The sequence below is a fragment of the Phaseolus vulgaris genome, chromosome 3 (assembly GCF_051622355.1).
Source record: "Phaseolus vulgaris cultivar YP4 chromosome 3, ASM5162235v1, whole genome shotgun sequence".
NCBI classification, from domain to species: domain Eukaryota; kingdom Viridiplantae; phylum Streptophyta; class Magnoliopsida; order Fabales; family Fabaceae; genus Phaseolus; species Phaseolus vulgaris.
In genome coordinates, this window is record NC_143500.1 from 21,104,402 (window position 1) to 21,123,770 (window position 19,369).

The window sequence follows — 19,369 nt, forward strand, 5'->3', positions numbered from 1 at the left end:
ACAGTAAGTTAATTATGGGTGAAAATTCAAGCCATTAATCGATTAAATATGTAATGAACTTTATGAAGATGAACGAGAGGAACTTGAGTCTAAAGTTGACTGTGCCTTAGATCAGTGCCTTTTCTGTTTAAATGGATTACATCTAAGATTTGATTCATCGTATGAGGATGATCTAGTGGTGCAAAAAAACACAAGGCAAGGAGATTATCAAACTAAAGAACAATGTGTTGACGTGTTCAAGTATGTTTTGTAAGAATTGATGGCTTAAACAAGAGGGGGGTGAATTGTTTATCAATTTTTTTTGTAAAGATTGATTAAGAATGAATCTTTATCAAACAATCACAAATAAGCAATTAAGGAAAGCAATCAAACAAAGATCTTGAAACTGTTATCAAAATTTTAACCGGTTAAAATTGCGATTCAATCGGTTATTTATACAGCAGCAGAAACTGAATTATCACAACCAGTTATAAGGACTTTAAGGGACAGAGAGATTTACACAACAACTTTATACTGGTTCACTCAACCTTGAGCTACAGTCAGTTCTCAGAACAACCTCTGAGTTTCACTAGTAATCAAATCCAGATTACAACCACACACCATAAAGAGGTGACTTTGAATCCCACAAAGCCCACTCACCCTCTTTGCAACACCTCACACCTCAAGCCAGAATCCCATTGACTTTAGAGGATTTCACCAACAGTTACAAGAAACTAAGAAAGGATAGAAAACACATGAAATTATAGAAATCATAAACCCTATGATCAGTTCTTGCACCAGAGCAAAGCTTTAACAACAATCTTGCTAAACTTGAAAAACTTCTTTCAAAACAAATCTTAATCTCTCTTTTGATTCCAAAACAGTGTGGAAAACTTGTTTTTTAAAACATTTGAAAGAAGGCTATATTTATAGCTTTTGAAATCTAGCCGTTTAAGGCAGCATAACAGAGCTAAAATAGTTTTGATCACATTCAAAACAGTTAAAACAGGTTTTCAAAAAACTGTTAGAAAAACACACATTTAATTGGTTGAAACCATGATTTAACCAGTTGAATGGTTCAGGTAGTTACATAACCAATTCAAAAAATAGTTTCAAAACCTTTAAGCCAGCTAAGTGACAAACAACCGATTATTTCGATAATTCAATCGGTTGTTTTTCCCTTTGCTTGGAAAAACTCTTTGTTTCTTTAAAGCAGATTTGTTAAGGCTTTGTGCAAGGATTAAAAGTTGATCTTAACATAGATTCTAAACTCCTAAACTAAACCCAAACAAAAAGCAGCATAACTTCAACTTTAACTTGGATTTGAAGCATCAAAGCTCTCATGCTCAACAATCTCCCCCTATTTGATGGAGACAAATCCTTGGGATTCATTTTGAAATGTTCTTGTTTAGAATCTGTACAACTTGCATTAAAGAGCAAACACAGAAACACAGGGTAATCTAATCCAATCAAATAAGCACCAGAAACCAGATCATACTAGGTGACTTCCAAAGAGGAACATCGGCCAAATCAGATGAGACACCAGCAAACATACACAGGTGTAGGCAGGATAAACAATCAGTTATTTCGCAGGATAAACAATCAGTTATTTCGCAGGAATACTGAGGCCTCTCGCGGTGTCGCCCCCTCCACGGTCTTTCCTACCCATGGGTATTGGGGGGTGACCTCGTCGACGCCTTAACTTGGCGACGCCTCATCTTGGCGACGCCCAACCTGGCGTCGCCTCATCTTGGCGACGCCCAACCTGGTGTCGCCTCATCTTGGCGACGCCTCATCCTGGCGACGCCTTAAGCGGTCAACCTGTTGACTTTCTTCCCTTGGGCCCCCTTGAGGGGTCCCACCATATGTTGACTTTGACTTTGACTTTGGTCAACGCCCGGGGACGGGACGGTACAACTCTTAGGGATCCACTTCATAAGACCTTTAGGAACAACAAATTTTATGATTTTACAGAACCTCACAGAATGACCTATTTTCATGCAATAGAAGCATGTAACAATCGATAGTTTCGATGGTCCAATCGATTGTTTTTCTGGCATTTTGGAAAATGATTTTGAAAATCTATCTTGTTTGTTTTGTGGATTAAAACTCAATCTAGCTTTTCCAAAAACACAGTTTTGAGATGCTAGAACACTCTCAAATTTGGATTGGCCTTTAGAAAGCTTATCCACTGTTTTAACAAGATAGTGGACCTTCTTTTCAAGATTTTCGCAATTTTCACAAACTAGAGTATCACATTTGCAAGAGGAGTTTTTGTAAATGATTTCAAGATTTTCAAAATCTGTTTTTGAATTTTCTAATTCCTCTTCAGTGTCTTTACTCTGTTTTCAAGCCAGCTGTTCTTTTCTTTTAATTGATTGTTCAAGAGAGCCAATCGGTTGGCTTCTTCATGTGTTTCTTGAAAGGCTTGAAGTAATTGACCATAATTTTCAGAGTTTGAGGGACTTACACTACTTGAGTCATCCTCCTTTCTGACCATGAAGCAAAGGTTGAGGCTTTTCTTATTTTGCCTTCTTTTCCTTCTAGCTAGACTCTTTGTCATTGCCTTCTTTGGTTCATTGTGACCATGAGCAGCCTTGAGTGTGTCCCACATATCCTTGGCAGTTTTGCATTTTAATATCCTGAAAAACTCATTAGTATCTAGTGCAGAGGCTATTATGTTTTGGGCAGTACAATCAAGCTTGGTCATCTTACATTCATCATTGGTCCATTGAGACCAAGGTTTTGTAATGAAATAACCATTCTTTTTAAACTTTGGAATGTAAGGACCATTCTCAATTGAATCCCAAATTCCTTGATCAATAGATTTCATAAATATTTTCATTCTTGCTTCCCAATATTTATAATTCAATCCACAGAATAAAGGTGGTTTATAATTGAAGCACCTTCCTCAAAAGATAGTTTTCCAGCCATAGAAAAAAGATTTTTGGATCAACTTGAATAACTTTCAAGAACCAAGCTCTTGATGCCAATTGTTAGAATATATGGCTTTAAACTAGAGGGGGGTGAATTGTTTAAATAGAGTTTTCGCAATCTATTGAGTCTCGAATGAAAATACTTCACAAATACCTTGATTAAGAAATCAGTTTTTCAAAACACAAAGCCAAAAGAACAGCACTGGGAAAACAATCGGTTGTTTCGCAGAAACAATCGGTTGTTTATACCAGTAAACAAATATCAAAACTGAATTCTAAAGAGTTAGGGATAGAGAAAATGTACACAGATGTTTATACTGGTTCACTCCAGACCCAGAGCTACATCCAGTCTTCTCAGAAACCCTGAGGAATCCACTAAGCAATCATACCTTGATCACTTACACCACAACCAAGAAAGTGACCTTGAACACCTCAAGACACACACTCTTCCTTGCCAACACACCAACACTAAGATTGCTGATCTTGATCCCCTCAAGAACACACAACCAATCTCAGTAAACACAGAAACGAAAACTTGTTTCACAGAGTACAAGGATTACACTTGTTACAGAAGATAATCTGAAATCAATACAAGCAGAATCCTATTCCACAAACTTTCAGCAATCTCAGCTCTTTGAAAAACTCAAAAACTCTTAGCAAAAACTTGTCAAAGATTAATTCTCAAATCTGTTTTTCTGAATATATTCAAAGATGTAGTTTCTTATCAAATCTTAACAAACTCTTAAATTGCATTAAAAGATTGGTCAAAGCATTTAATGACTGGAGCGTAAGCATTTAAATCATTTAAAGCTCAGTCAAAGATAAAACAGTTTTTTTGTTATGGTCCCAAAACAAACAATCGATTGTTTCCTCGAATCAATCAGTTGTTTTGGTTCTAACAGTTCAACCATTTGAAAAACAGTTTTCAATCTTTTCTTAAAACATCTAAGTATAAACAATCGGTTGTTTCGACAAAACAATTGGTTGTTTTAACTTAGTTTGAAAACATTTTACTTTCACAAAGATTGAGAATGCCTATGCTTTAGATTCGATCAAAGGGTGGATTACAACACTCAAACTACCCCAGAACTATACTAAACCAGCACAGCAACAGCAAGCACAGCCAAGGCTTCAACATCCTTCAAAGGATTTGGATTCTTCAAAGCTTGAACATCACTTGGTTCAACAAGGTATGCCATTGCAAGGCCTTGCCTTTTAGATGCACAAGTGCCAACTGTACCTTGAATTCCTCTGGAGTCTTGTCAATGAGAAAATAATTTTTGCAAAGATAAATCCATTGGTTAACATTTTCACCATTGAATCGGGGAAAGTCGATGTGTGCCAACCGCGTGCCACAAACATAAGAAGACCCCGTTCGAGGTCCACGCGACATTGTGTCATGTGAGGATCCATGGGAGCGTTCACCTCGAGATTGAGTAAGTAAATCCTGGATGGTGTCTTTCATAGAAAGAGTCAAGGTTTCCTTCAACGTAGTCGCGAGTTCCATAAACCTATTATCCATCCTTTAGGAGATTCGATCTTCCAACTCCTTAGTAGCTTGAGCGAAGCGTGTTGAATCTGCCATTGAAAGTACTGGAAGGTCCTAGCTGATACCAATTGATAAGAATGATCATGTGTAGAGCGTCTAGGTCCTCTCATAAGAGATTTCGAAGAACGATTAGGCTTTGGACAAAGGGAACCTTTAGCTGGCTTCCGATAATACCAAGAACGAGAACAACGATAGAGAATATGATAGAGAATTGAGAAAAGGAAACAAGGTGCATATATTATTCATATCTCAAATAATAGTTCAATACTCTACTTATAGAGTACTAAAGATTACAAATGGTAGAGATAAATGATAGAAACTGTTAATTAAATCCTAACTAATTAAATCTCAACTAAAGGTAAATGATAAATGATAGAACTACTAATTAAATCCTAACTAATTAAATCCCAACTAAAGATAAATGATAATAGAAACTACTAATTAAATCTTAAAACTTTAGAATATAACATAATGGAGTGGAGAAGATCATGGTTTCAATAGGAAATTTTACAAGTGTAGGGTATGATGCCAGAGAATAATCAAAGTAGACCTAAACAGATTGGGGAGGAGTCCTGGAGGTGAAAGGGTGATCCATTAGATAATTTCACGATTAGATCTGCATATTCAATAGCGCAAGATAGTCTCCAATGGGTAGAAAATGAACTTCATTGCTATTTGTGGGGAGTGAAAGTTGTTCCAAAAGTTATTTATTTTGTCTGGAGACTTGTGAAGGGAAGGTTCCGTACTAAATTAAAGACCATTTGGTATAAAGAGTAGTGCAAGTAGAGTGTACAAAATGTGTTATGTGTGGTGATAGATTAAAATTGTATAGGGGCAGAACACGGGGAATTAATAATGCAGTCATTGGTGTATGCAAGAAAAACACTGCTGAGGACCAAAGCAAAAATGAACTTGAGGCTGGACTGTCAGAGTGTGATATGATTTAGACATCTTTGCAGGTGCTCAAGCCAGCTGCTGTATCAGTAATCCTAGTACTTGTGTTGAAGCTGGATATTAGTGTAAATAGTTATCTCTGAACCAGCTGTTATTGGCACCAACCGCAGATGATCATCAAAAGAATGCCTCTGCATGCAGCTAGTAAATTGGTGCTTGGTGTAGCCAACACAGGGAGAAAGTCAAAGGGAGGGATTGATTAACCGCTATCTGGGGTTGATGCTGACCTTGGACACCTTCAAATTAGTATCCTTGGCTTAAGCCTTCGCTATTGGCAGATGAAGTTTAAGAAAGGCCGAATGAAGAAGATAGGATTATAATATGGTAGCTGGTCACGGTAATGCAGAAATTTTCAGCTGCTGGTTTTTTCTGTTTTTTTTTTTAATTTTTTTTATTTTTTATGATGTAGTTGTGTATGGTGGCTTAATCATTGATTTTGCCACTTATTGTTTGTTTTTTGAACTGTGCTACTACTTGTACCTTTTAATATATCTCTCTGCTGCTAAAAGAAGTTATAATCTCAAGGTAAAAGAGGCAATCCAAATAAAAGAAAGGACAAGAAAGATATTTGTTATCAAGTAATAATAAAAATAAAAACAAAAAGTAAAACACTCTAATCAACCTAGTTATTGAAAGATTCCAGTATTATACTCGAAAGTTGTTCGTTTTAACATCAGTGCAAGTGTTATAAAAGAACAACAAAAACATTAAACCACACTAATAAAATATAATTCACTATAGTTCTTATTTTTACTTTGATCATTTTGTGCAAAACGTACACACCAGTGCTTCACAATAAGCGAAATTCTATAGGATAACTAAAAACACAGAATTATATTTCTTCCTTGGCTCACCTCTTTATCATTATCAGAAAATTGCATAAACATTGGTTCACCTCTTTGCGCTTCTGCCACTTTTTCCTTTCTCTTCTAAGTCTTTGGAGAAGAAAAATAATGCTGCTAAAAATGAAGAGTCCTCACAAAAGAAGCAGGCATCTCGTCAACTGACTCGCAGCCGACTTAACTAGTCCATTCTCAAGCTAACATGCAGCTATGCACACACTGGATCAACATTTAGCAAACTAATATACTTGATATATAAACAATTTTGGCTTGGATTTGAGGTACTTAATTATTGACTACTACTTACACAGGGTCAACTTTTGGATATGGAGACCCTGCACTCAAATCAAAGGTGTCGTTGCTGTTATAAGGATGGCTGGAACTCCCTCGGCTTACCTCTTCATAGCTAGAAGAGATGGAGGGTGATTCTTCAGTAGGGTTTGTACCAGCTGACTTCAATATGTTCTCAATTTCTCTTACCACTTCACTCATTTTAGGCCTTTCTTCACCTGACTCTTCAACACATCTCAAGACCAAATTCACTAACTTGTCAAAACCGATCAGTGTTGTGGACGACAATCCAATGGCTGGATCAATAAATTCATGAAGACCGTATAAGCCTTTTGTCTTATCCAGTGCATTCCTAATCTCTTTCACAATATACTTCCCTCGTTCCAATGGCTTTCTTGCAGATATCAGCTCCATCATTAGCACACCAAAGCTATACACGTCACTCTTCTCAGTCAATTGTTGAGACATATAATACTCTGGATCCAAGTAACCCTGCATAAGCATAACAAGCAAAACTTCTCCATTCTCAGCATTATTAGTATTAAAGGAAAAGAAAGAACAGGGTAAATTCATTGTGTATATTGAACACATAGGGTTATGTTTATATAGAAAAAGAAACATATGGACTAAGCCCATTACATAAATATGAGATATCTAACAATATCTATAATATCTCATAATATCTAATTATATATAATAATATCTAACACTCCCTCTCAAGCTGGTGCATATAGATCATATGTACCCAGCTTGTTACAAATGTAATGAATCTTAGGCTCACGTAAGGGTTTAATAAAAATATCTGCTAACTGATTATTTGAATTAACAAACTCAGTCTTGATATCTCTCGATATAATCTTTTCTCGAATGAAATGACAATCAATCTCAATATGTTTTGTCCTTTCATGAAAAACTGGATTTGAGCTAATATGAAGAGCAGCCTGATTATCACATATAAGTGTCATTTGAGTAACCTCTCCAAATTGCAATTCTTTAAGTAACTGTTTAAGCCAAAAAAGCTCACAAGTAGCTGAAGCCATAACTCTATATTCTGCTTCAGCACTAGATCTTGCCACAACACTTTGTTTCTTGCTCTTCCAAGAGATCAAGTTATCACCAATGGAGACACAATAACCAGAAGTTGATCTTCTATCAGATGGAGATCCTGCCCAATCAGCATCTGAATAACAAACGACTTTAGTATGGTTATTATGACCATATAACAAACCTTTTCCAGGAGAGCCTTTAATGTACTTCACTATACGAATGACTACATTCCAATGATCTTCACATGGAGAATTAAGAAATTGACTCACCACACTGACTGCAAAGGAAATATCAGGACGAGTAACAGTGAGATAGTTCAATTTTCGAACTAATCTCCTGTACTTCTCAGGATCTGAAAGAGGCTCCCCCTGATTGGGTAGAAGCTTGACATTGGGATCCATAGGAGTATCAACAGATTTCGAATTCATTAACCCAATTTCCTCCAAAATATCTAATGCGTATTTTCTTTGAGAGATAACAATACCAGTATTGGATTGTGCTACCTCAATCCCCAAGAAATATCTGAGTTTGCCAAGATCTTTGGTATGAAAGTGTTGGCAAAGGTGTTGTTTTACTTGTGAGATGCCATGGTGATCACTGCCTGTAAGAACAATGTCATCAACATATACTACAAGATAGATACACCCAACACTCGAGTGACGATAAAAAACTGAATGATCTCCTTCATTGCGAGTCATACCAAATTGTTGAACAACATTGCTAAATTTTCCAAACCAAGCCCTAGAAGACTGCTTGAGGCCATATAAGGATTTGCGAAGACGACATATACCAATCCAGAAGACTCCCCCTGAGCAACAAACCTGGAGGTTGCTCCATATAAATTTCTTCCTGTAAATCCCCATTAAGAAAAGCATTTTTGACATGCAGTTGATAAATAGGCCATTGTTGAAGAGCAGCCATAGCTATGAATAAGCGAACAGAGGCCATCTTTGCCACTGGAGAAAAAGTATCACCATAGTCTAAACCAAAAATTTGGGTATAACCCTTAGCCACAAGATGAACTTTGAGACGATCAATAGTACCATCAGGACCAACTTTGATAGCAAAACTCCACCTGCAACCAACAACAGATTTCCTAGATGGTAAAGGAACAAGTTCCCAAGTTCCATTATTCTGAAGCGCATTCATTTCATCAAGCATGGCCTGATGCCAACCAGGATGAGCTAAGGCATCACCTACAGATTTTGGAATGGATACAGAAGAAATAGACGAAAGGCAGGTATAAAAGGGTTGAGATAGTCTATGGTACCTCAAAGAAGTATAATGTGGAGAGGGATTACGAGTAGAACGTATACCTTTACGGATAGCAATAGGAAGATTAGGTTCAACTGTCGGAGGTTCAACTGTAGGAGCCGAAGGAGGATGAGGGGTTGGCACCAGAATAGAGTTTGCTGATGGACGATAGAACGTTTGACAACGACTATACACCTGAAGAGTTGGTGGCGGTGGTGAATCGTTAGGTTTACTAGGCAGAACAAGAGGAATATTAACTTGATTAGATGAAGAAATTGAAGGAGAAGGACAAGACTTAAAGTAAAGGGAAGATTCACTGAAGGTGACATCTGCTGAAATAAAATAACGGTTTAAAGAAGGTGAGAAACATTTATATCCTTTTTGTGATCTAGTGAACCCTAAAAAGACACATTTGTGTGACTTAGGAGATAATTTATCAAGACTAGGACTAAAATTATGAACAAAACATGTGGACTCAAAAACTTTGGGAGGTAAAGAGTGGAGAGGGTCATGTGGAAATAAAATAGAATGAGGAATTTTGTTATCTAAAACTGAAGATGGCATGCGATTAATGAGATAACATGCACTAAGAACAACATTGTTGAATCAAGTGTGTTCAAGCTTTGAAGAATCCAAACCCTTTGAAGGTTGATGGAAGGCTGGATGTGCTTGCTGTTGCTGAACTGTCTTTAGATAGGATATGGGGTAGATTATATGTGTTAAATTCACTCTTGATTGAATTCAAAGCTTAAGCATTCTCAAACCTTTTAATTGAAAAGTGTTTTTCAAACTAAGTGAAAAACAACCTGTTGTTTTGTCGAAACAACCGATTGTTTTATACTTAGGTGTTTGTAGAAAGGTTGAAAACTGTTTTTGATGGTTGACTTGCTGTTAAACCAAAACAACCGATTGATTCGAGCATTCAACTGATTGTTTGTTTTGGGACCATAACAGAAAACTGTTTTGTGCTTTGACTGAGCATTAAATGATTTTATAACTGAATACGCTCCAGTTTTAAATGCTTTGACCAGTCTTTGAATGCAATAAATAGTTTGTTCAGATTTTGTAACAAACAACTGAGATTTAATCAAAGAAAAACAGATTTGAGTTTTTCACTGATTTTGCTTTTGAAGAGTTGAAGTTTGCTTTGAGTTTTGCTTGAATCAAGAGAGTGTGATATAGGATTTTCATCTTGTATTGATTTCAGATCTTTTTTGTAACAAGTGTAATCCTTTTGTACTTTGAAGAAACTCTGTGTGTGAAGCTGAGAAGTGTTTTGTTCTTGAGGTTGTCAAGATCAGCATTCTTAGTGGTGTTTGTGCTGAGCCAAAGGAAGTGTGTGTCTTGAGGGGATCAAGGTCACTTCTTTGGTGGTGTTGTAAGTAATCTAGGGTTGATTGCTTAGTGAATTCCCCAGGGGTTTCTGGGAAGACTGGATGTAGCTCTTGGTTAAGAGTGAACCAGTATAAACCTGTGTGTTCAATCTCTCTATCCCTTGAACTCTTTAAATTCAGTTTTATATTTGTGAACTGGTATAAACAACCAATTGTTTCTGCGAAACAACCGATTGTTTTTCTGGTGCTGTGCTTATTTGCTTTGTGTTTTTGGCAAACTGATTTCTTAATCAAGTTTTCTTGAAGTGATTTCATTCTAGACTTAAAAGTTTTCGAAAACCCTCTTTAAACCATTCACCCCCTTCTAGTTTAAAGCCATACATTCTAACAAACATCACCCCAAAAATGCTGAGGAACATCACCATGGATTAAAATAGTACGAGTTGTTTCAACAAGATTTCTATTCTTGCGGTCAACTACCCCATTTTGTTGAGGTGTATAAACACATGAAGTTTGATGAAGAATACCATGAGAAGCCATAAATTTTTTAAAAGAATGAGAAAGATACTCACGTCCATTATCACTGCGCAAAATTCGGATGGAAATTCCAAATTTGTTTTTAATTTCATTGTAAAATGTTTAAAATATAGAAAACAACTCAGAACGGTTTTTCATTAAAAATACCCAAGTAAATCTTGAATAATCATCAATAAAAGTAACAAAATACTAAAATCCTAAATTAGACTTAATACAACTTGGTCCCCAAATGTCAGAGTGAACTAAGGCAAAAAGAGATGAAGCATGTTGTAAGACACTACTAGGAAAAGAACTACGAATGTGCTTCCCTAACTGACACGACTCACACGATAAAGTAGACACATTAGACAAACTTGGAACAAGCTGCTGCATATTGGCAATACTAGGATGACCCAACCGAGCATGAATGAGAGATGGAGAATCCATAATCGCGCCAACATGTGTTGAGATCTGTAGTTGATAAAGTCCATGAGACTCACATCCGGTGCCAATCATCCGTCCCGAACTCCAGTCTTGTAAAGTAATATAATCTTTGGTAAAAGAAATAACACAATCAAGGGAACGGGTGAGACGACTAATGGATAATAAGTTAAATGGAGACCCAGGGACATAAAGAACATTATCAATAGATAAAGAAGAAAAAAGATTAATAGTACCAACACCATGTGATGGTACCCTATATCCATTGGCCATGGTGTACCGACCAGTCCTCGGGTCTAGCTGACCGCCAGTAATGGTGATGGGGCCATGTAAGCTGGGACTCGCGAGCAGCATGGACTAGTGTCTCGCAAGGCACGTGACTCAAGGAGCCGAGGAGCGGTCAGACATCGATCACCAGGATGTATCGACGTGTCACTAGGCAGTGTAGAGAGGTCGGACATCGGTGACTCGAACAACAAAGCTGGGCCACGAGAGGTGGATCCCAGACCACACACCAGTTATCAGTTAGGGAGAAGCCTAGGTTTCGAGAGTCCATGCGTGTGGTGTGCCGAAGGTAAATAACCCGTAGTAGATAGGGTAGAGAAAAAGATTTATTACCAGTAATGTGATCAGTGGCACTTGAATCTAGAACCCTAGGGCCAAGGGAAGTGGAGTGAGTGAGGCCAACAAAAGATGTACCTGAATGTGCAACAGAAGCCGTGGAACTAGGGTTCTGACGATCCTCACACCATTTAAGAAATTCATTGAAAATAGCAGGCTGACCTGGGGTATCAATTGAAGTATGGTCCATGGTAGAAGGTTGCACAGGGGGCATTTGAGCAACCACAACAGATCTAGGAGGACGACCATGTAAGGCATAACATCTGTCAATTTTGTGGCCAAGTTTGCCACAATGGTCACACTTGTGACGCCCTTTGCCTGGCTTGTGAGGGCGAGTACGATCATTATGCTGAGAGACTAAAGTAGAAGAGTCATCAACATGAGACGTTATATCAGTGGTGTGTTTACCTGGCATGCACAAAAGGGTAGAACAAGTGGAAGTAAAATTGGGCACAATAGGAGATCCCAAAATTTGATCACGAACGTGAGAATAATCATCAGGAAGGCCATGTAAACCCAATAACATGAAAAACTTTGATCTTTGTTCTAGTTCTTGAGAAGGAGTAGAGGCAGAGGTAATAACTCATTAAAATCATGAAGAAGAGCATGAAGTTTACTTAGATATTCTGCCATTGTACCATCAAGATATTTGGGAGCAACAATTGTGAGAAGATTTTGACACACACCATAAAGACGTTGAGTATCATTGGTGTACAATAATTTTGCTTGTTCAAAAACTTCTGAACATGTCTCATAGGTACGAAAAATTTGTTTTAAAGATGAGTGAATGATCGATTTGATAACAATGCATAATTGAGCATCAATTTTCAACCAACGGGAAACCTCATTTTCAGCTACAGTAGGATGAGTAAGATGATCAACATAACCTTAACTCTTAAGCCATAATTTAATATCTGATGCCCAAGTGTCATAATTGGTTCCCTCCAATTTGACAATGGAAAGATGAACATTGACGTAATTAGTATAAATAGATGAATCCGCCATAATGACTGCAGAAGAAGCCACAGTGGTAGCGGCAGCGGAAGAAGCCATAGTGGCAGCGGAAGCGGAAGAAGCATATCCAGTCACTGGTTAATTGGCGGCAACAACAAAGATGAAGGCTCCGACAGCGATTCCGGCAACGTCTCCAGCGGAGGCTCCAACGATATTTCGGTGGTGAGATTTCGGCGACAGCTCCGACGAGATTTCGGCGACAACTCCGACGAGATTCCGGCGACAACTCTGGCGAGATTCCAACGAGGGTCCGGCGGCTGCTCCAACGAGGTAGTGGTAGCTCCGGTGAGACAGTGGGGCGGTGGCTGGAAAATTCCAATAAATAGTGGGTTCACCAATCAAAATCGAACCCTAAACCCTAACCTTATGCTCTAGATACCATATTAAAGGAAAAGAAAGAATAGGGTAAACCCCTTGTGTATATTGAACACATAGCGTTATGTTTATATAGGAAAAAAAACATATGGACTAAGCCCATTACATAAATATGAGATATCTAACAATATCTATAATATCTCATAATATCTAATTATATCTAATAATATCTAATAATTTATACATTTTATGGGATACCTACATATAATTCTTGCTGTTGGATGTGTTTTCCTTTTTTTAATGTGAGTTGCGTTATTGGCACTGTCAATTAGTAATAAAAAAATGCCAAAAAAGAAGTTCTCACTTATTTTTGTACTGTGTAAAGGTTTACTATACTAACCAGTGTTCCTTTAACTTGAGTGGTAACATGATCTTTTTCTGAATCCATCATAGACTTGGAGAGACCAAAATCAGAAACTTTGGCATTTAGGCGGTCATCCAGCAAAATATTGTTTGATTTGATGTCCCTATGTATGATGGGAGGATTAACAAGTTCGTGAAGATAAGCCAGACCCCGGGCAGTACCAAGGGCAATTTTTAGCCTTCTTATCCAATCTAACCTAATTCCCGACTTCCCTGCATAATCAGAGAAAATTGAGTTACAATACGAGCCTTCATTACAGTACATGTAAAGCTCATTATTATATAGGAAAAATATTAAAACGACTAACATATTTGATATGCAGGAGGATAAGTATACCTGTGAGAGCGTCCTTTAAACTTCCATTTTGAAGATACTCATAAACCAGCATTTGCTCTCCTTGGTCAAAGCAGAAGCCCAAAAGGCTGACAAGATTCTTGTGGTGAACCCTTGATAGAAGTTCAATCTCCGCTTTAAACTCAAGCTTTCCTTGCATAGATTCTTTTTGTGCTCTTTTTATTGCTATCACTTGTCCATTGGGAAGGGTTGCCTTATAAACCTGTGTGTGGGCATTTACACATTACAAAGTTGGTTTATATATTATAAACACAGATGAACTTATGTCAGTTAATAATACTGCCATCTTCACCCAAGCTCTCTTTCTAAATCACTACCCCAAGAGACAGTAAGAGAAAGCTATTTGTTACGCCATGCTTAACTGTATCATCATACTTGTTTATTTTTAGATAAACTTTATACAATACTTTTTCCAATAAAATGAATTTTTTTAGGGGCATGACAAGCACATAAGCTACAATCACAATTGTACATTTAAGCCTGAAGGTAACATTCAATACCTTCCCAAAACCCCCAGATCCAATGTCATTGACTTGAGAAAAACTTTTGGTGCATTTTTTAAGCTCTTCAAAAGAAAACATTCTTGCTTCTTTCAACTGAGGGACTTCACTCTTGCTGTTAACCGTATCCCAGCGTCCTGCAGTTGTGAAATTTAAGCATATTAATTAAATCAATTCCATGTGAATGATTAGAATGCAGCAGATAAGTATAGAGCTATATTACTAAAAGGATTGCTTTGTCCAATCGCTTTTTCGGCCCTTTTCTTCTGGCGGATAGCATAAAGACCAGATAAGAGTAATAACACTAGCAAGACCAAACCACCAACTGCTGCCCCAACTATGATTCCAATGTTTAAATGTTTACCCGATTCAGGCAATCCTTCTACACAAGAAAGGTTGATAGAAAGATTATTTTAAAACGGAGCAATCAATACTATAATTTTATTCGAACTGTGTGAGAAATTGTTTTTACCATAGTTCCCAAAGTGTTCATATTTATCTGCAAGAAAATAAAATGGTCCAAAATCCGGCTGTGGAGGCTTAAAAGTCTGGTTGCTTAGCATAAAACCAATTTGTAAAGTCCCTGTTCGATTGAAATGATCTTGTCCTGATGGAAAGGCTTGTAAGCTCAATTTCAGATACTGAGTTGGATCCATTATTGGATGGCTCAACAAAACCGAATCCACAGGTACAAAATGAGACTTAAAATACCGCATAAGAGACTCCTCAAGCATTGAGTAGTGTGTTTTGTTATCCAAGTTCGAAAAGGAAGGTGCCCTGAAAGCTAAGGTTCCTGTATATGGATATGCGCATATACAGTTGGGGCTCGGAATCTTTTCTGATTTGCAGGTATCAGGTACACAGTTATTTGGTGGTGTTGAATACGAGAAATTGGATTTATAAGAGGAGCAGTATGCCGCTCGTTCATCAATTTCTAGGCAAATTGGGTTATCTTTAAGTCTGCAGGAAAAAAAGTGCAGTTAAAATGAGGCCAAGAGAAACCAAAGGTGCAAATCTCAAACCACTATAGCAGAAAAATGGAACACCTTATAAAACTATTCAAATCAAACTACTAATTCTATGCAGTAACATATACAAAAAATGTCAGCAATCATAATAACATTTGGCTTACATTATTGTGACACCTGGAACTTCATTTTGCTTAAAGATGTCAATTGAATTAGTCTCCAAATCAACAAGTCGTAGCTCTCTGCTGTAGGAGGAGCCAACATCCAAGGTTCCATTTATTTTGTTGTCTTTTAGCACCCTATGGTCAGATATTAGGACATAAATAATATATTTTGTTGTACTTCTAAAGACTGTTGTTTAGCATGAATTCTCAGTTCTTGTTGCCCATTATATAGAAACTTTCCCTAGTCAAGAGACTCAAGACAGGTGTACTTACACAGTCTGTAAATTCACAAGTCCAAACAAAGAAGAGGGAATCTGTCCTTGAAGTTGTGTTTGCTCCATCTTTCTGCCATGAAAAACATGATCTAACTGTGTAACTGGATTTCACAGATGAAAGTAGAGTGGTGAAAGGTCAAAGAAGTGCACAATGAAAGACGTACAATGTCGTTAAGGACTTAAGATTAGAAAACCATTCTGGAAAATCCAATGGTTTAAAACTATTGTTGCTCATGTCCCTTCAAAATAGATTAAAGAAGTTACTCACTCACCATTACAAAGTAGCGATAACTTTGAATAAACAAAGGATAAAGAAGTAAAGTAAAAACTAACAACAACTACAATATAACTATGATATCTAAATGCTTTGAAAATTACAGGTAGCAGAGGGCATCCATTCCAGTAAGGTTTGGCAGGGGGCCTGACAGTTTATTGTTGGACAAGTACCTGAAATGTATAAATGAAAGCCAAAAATGTTCACTTTTCAAGTAAAAGTGTGCGTACAGGGAAAGGAAATGTTTCACAAGTGCTTTATGTTTCCTTACAGATCTCGAACATTCGTAAGATTGTTGATGTTTGGAGGCACTGGTCCATCTAATGAATTACTATCTAAGCGCCTATACACACAACAGTGTATTAATGCCAAGAGCAGAAAAAACTTCATGAACTTGTTTGAGGAATAATGTAGACACTTACACCACCTCCAGACTTTGAACTAGTCCAAGTGTAGATGGAATGCTGCCTACGAGTTTATTGTTTTCCAAAAGCCTGCCCAAGAAGATTTTAAGGATGACAGGTATATATTTTAACATGTATGAGTGAAACAATGAAGATGTTTTTGTCTACAAAATAAATCTAGATACTTCAGCAATGCATGGAGAATCGAATAGTAAAAATGCCCCGGCAGAAAAATAGAAACGAATGTGATAAATCAGGAGCTTGTAGCAACTAGTGCACTTCATTATTGGAGACGTTTGTACCTGATTTTGTTAGCAGTTCAATGCAGGCTAATGTTACACTTGTTCAATTATATGGACGGAGTCTACGTGAAAAAAAAGTAAGAACAGTTCTTACAAATGAATTAGAGCCATTTCCGGGCCAAAAAGTCGAGGAGGGATGGTGCCTGAGAGATTATTCTTCCCAAGATGACTGTATAAAGTGGAGATTTGTTGATGGTTTTTAGTATGTACAAACAACCAAAAACTTGTTTAGAAAAAATTGGAAAGCCAACTGCTGCAAAAGAGGTTTGACATACAAATGTTTGGCATGGTGTAAGTTATCAAGACCAAATATGTCGTCACCAGATACCGGGATGCTCCCTTCAAGTTGATTGTCTGCTAAATCTAACCAATAAAGTTTTGATAGACTACCAATAGAAGGTGGAATTGGTCCACTAAACCTATTGGAATTTAAAGACCTGCAATTCAAAGTATATGATTTAGATTAGGATCCAGATCTACTATTACAAAACCAAAACCAAAAATAAAAACACACAAGTCATATGTCAGAAGCCTCTTGTAGAAAATACAAACGAATATGAATGATGAAACCATCATTCGGTGAATTTTAGAGGAATTAATGAGTTAAAAAGCATTACAAAAAGAGGAGCTCCTGCAGATTTCCTATGCTGTCTGGAATAGGACCATTGAAGTTACAACCAACAAGAATTCTGTTGACAGATGAGTAAGAAAATGTTGTTAAGAATTGTTTTTACCAAAACTACTTAAGATGAGTTACTAGTTTAACAATCAATTCTGAATTACAAGGTTGATAGCTTCCTCAACTCCCCGATGGATTCTGGAAGTGGTCCAGTAAAGTCCTTGTTGTAAGATAGATCCCTGCAGAGAAAAGTCAGTAGTTAGTTAAAGCAGAAAAAGAAGAATCAATAACTAAAAAGGGGATCAAGCTGCTTTCTCTCCCAGTGACAGATTGTTCTCACTTGAGGTATATGATACACTACTTATGACTTGATCATTGCCTTTGGTAGATATAGTAAAAGAATATACTGAGAATAAAATACTTACAAAATTTCCAATTCAGACAGTGATCCAATATCTCCCGAAAGCGGACCACCGAAACCAGTACTTGATAGTGTTCTGAAATAAATAAAATTAATCGCTCAAAAACACATTTAGGATAAGGGAAAAACAATTAAACATTTTCAGTAACAGACTCTACATTGATGTAACACGTGTATTCTTGCACTTGATTCCTTCCCAATCTTCACAAGGATCTGATCCCACCCAATCAGGAGAGGTGTTCTTCCAGGTACTCATAAGAGACATAAGTGTGGTAACTGTATAAAAATTACACCAAAGAATAAAATTCAGTAACTGAAATCTTGTGAATAGAGTTGTCCAGCTTTTGATTGCTCTGATGTGCAGAAGAAATAATTGGTCCTGACAAACTTTTTCTAAAGCTTGCAAGACACAAATTTGGCTTAAAATCTTAACTCTCCATGTTTTCTACCTCTACCATCAAAGCAGGTCCAGTGCTTATGATTTTGAACTTACTATGGATTATCATCAATGTTTAATCAATGAACATTGTAATATAACAAATATGGCATTCGCAGGTCAAGAAAAGGATCAAATACACAGTATATAACTAGAAAACTGAACTCACAATCCTCATCAGCTGTTTCTCCTTTTGCAACCAACAAACAATTCAAAACAAGCAGCAGAACTACCAATATTGTTTCACTCATTATCAACTTCAACGGATCTCAAAGCCTCACTACTGATAACTTAACCACATCGATAACTAAAATACTTTCTCAGCCACCTTCCATCCAAATTCATTCACTATACATTAATTATACAGCAAAAGTCAACAATAAACTAAAAGAGACGAAGTCAATAAAGGTTGTACGAGTAGAAGGCTTTAGAGTTTTTCCTCCCCAACTTCTGTCACATTTAGTCCCTCGTATATGTATATTCCTTTTAAGTCCTTTTTTAGGAACCTCCTGAAAAAAATTATCTTGACACTTTTTTACTATGATCTTGTTTTACATTAATTTTTCTTTACAAAAATATCCTTAATCACTCAACTTTTTCCCAAAAAAACAGATTTTTTATTTATGAAACCCCTATATGGAAAGAGACGAGAATCTAACCTGTAAAGCTCTAATATGTCTCTTAAATTGTGTGTCCGTGTTGGACACATGAATCGGACATTGACACGTATACGAAACTTGTGACACGCATTAGTGAAGTGTCCAATTTAATAAATATTTTTTGTTTAACAATTTTAATACGGTTCAATACAATTTTAAAAATGATAAATACAATGATTTTCTATAAACTCACACTTATTGTATAAATTTTTATTATAATTATAAAAATAAATAAAAAATCATTTTGAACCAACAATGAAAAATTTCTTTCTGTCATAAAGAAAAAACATTATCGAAATGTCCATATGTTGTGAGTGTTTGTGGTACATAGAATCTAACACATGCATGTGTAGAGCAGAGGCACATTATTGTTGTAGGACTTAGTAAGAGTGGGAGATATTCCACAGATAGGAACACATGTAATGTTTGAAGGTTGACGAGTTGGAGTTAGAAGAAAAAGAAGATTATGACATTTA

General features: G+C 36.8%; 1 protein-coding gene across 2 annotated transcripts; it reads right to left on the reverse strand.

Moving 5' to 3' along the window:
* Positions 1–6,041: 6,041 nt before the first annotated feature.
* LOC137806876 (leucine-rich repeat receptor protein kinase HPCA1) lies at positions 6,042–18,763 on the reverse strand. Of its 2 annotated transcripts, none has more exons than XM_068607222.2 (19): positions 18,404–18,763; positions 17,957–18,074; positions 17,803–17,874; positions 17,542–17,616; positions 17,376–17,447; positions 17,034–17,195; positions 16,853–16,927; positions 16,475–16,546; positions 16,324–16,395; positions 16,157–16,225; positions 15,943–16,017; positions 15,777–15,848; positions 15,504–15,638; positions 14,844–15,331; positions 14,595–14,753; positions 14,372–14,508; positions 13,854–14,073; positions 13,494–13,729; positions 6,042–7,043 (listed from the first exon to the last, which is right to left on the reverse strand). In XM_068607222.2, exons 1-19 carry the CDS (start codon positions 18,483–18,485, stop codon positions 6,564–6,566), a joined length of 2,871 nt encoding a protein of 956 aa, XP_068463323.1. In that variant the 5' UTR covers positions 18,486–18,763; the 3' UTR covers positions 6,042–6,563. The 2 variants fall into 2 exon arrangements, with proteins under 2 accessions (XP_068463323.1, XP_068463324.1); XM_068607223.2 differs by lacking the exon at positions 6,042–7,043 and adding an exon at positions 11,008–13,083 and having other exon boundaries at positions 18,404–18,705.
* Between the last annotated feature and the right edge of the window lie 606 nt (positions 18,764–19,369).

Bases quoted from the DNA above. Each gene is read 5' to 3' on its own strand.
- LOC137806876 (XM_068607222.2), bottom strand. From the start codon at position 18,485: ATGAGTGAAACAATATTGGTAGTTCTGCTGCTTGTTTTGAATTGTTTG. The intron at 17,448-17,541 runs GTAATTCAGAAT...ATCTGTCAACAG, and splicing joins TTGAGGAAGCTATCAACCTT to AATTCTTGTTGGTTGTAACT. The intron at 16,396-16,474 runs GTAAGTGTCTAC...TTGTGTGTATAG, and splicing joins GTTCAAAGTCTGGAGGTGGT to GCGCTTAGATAGTAATTCAT.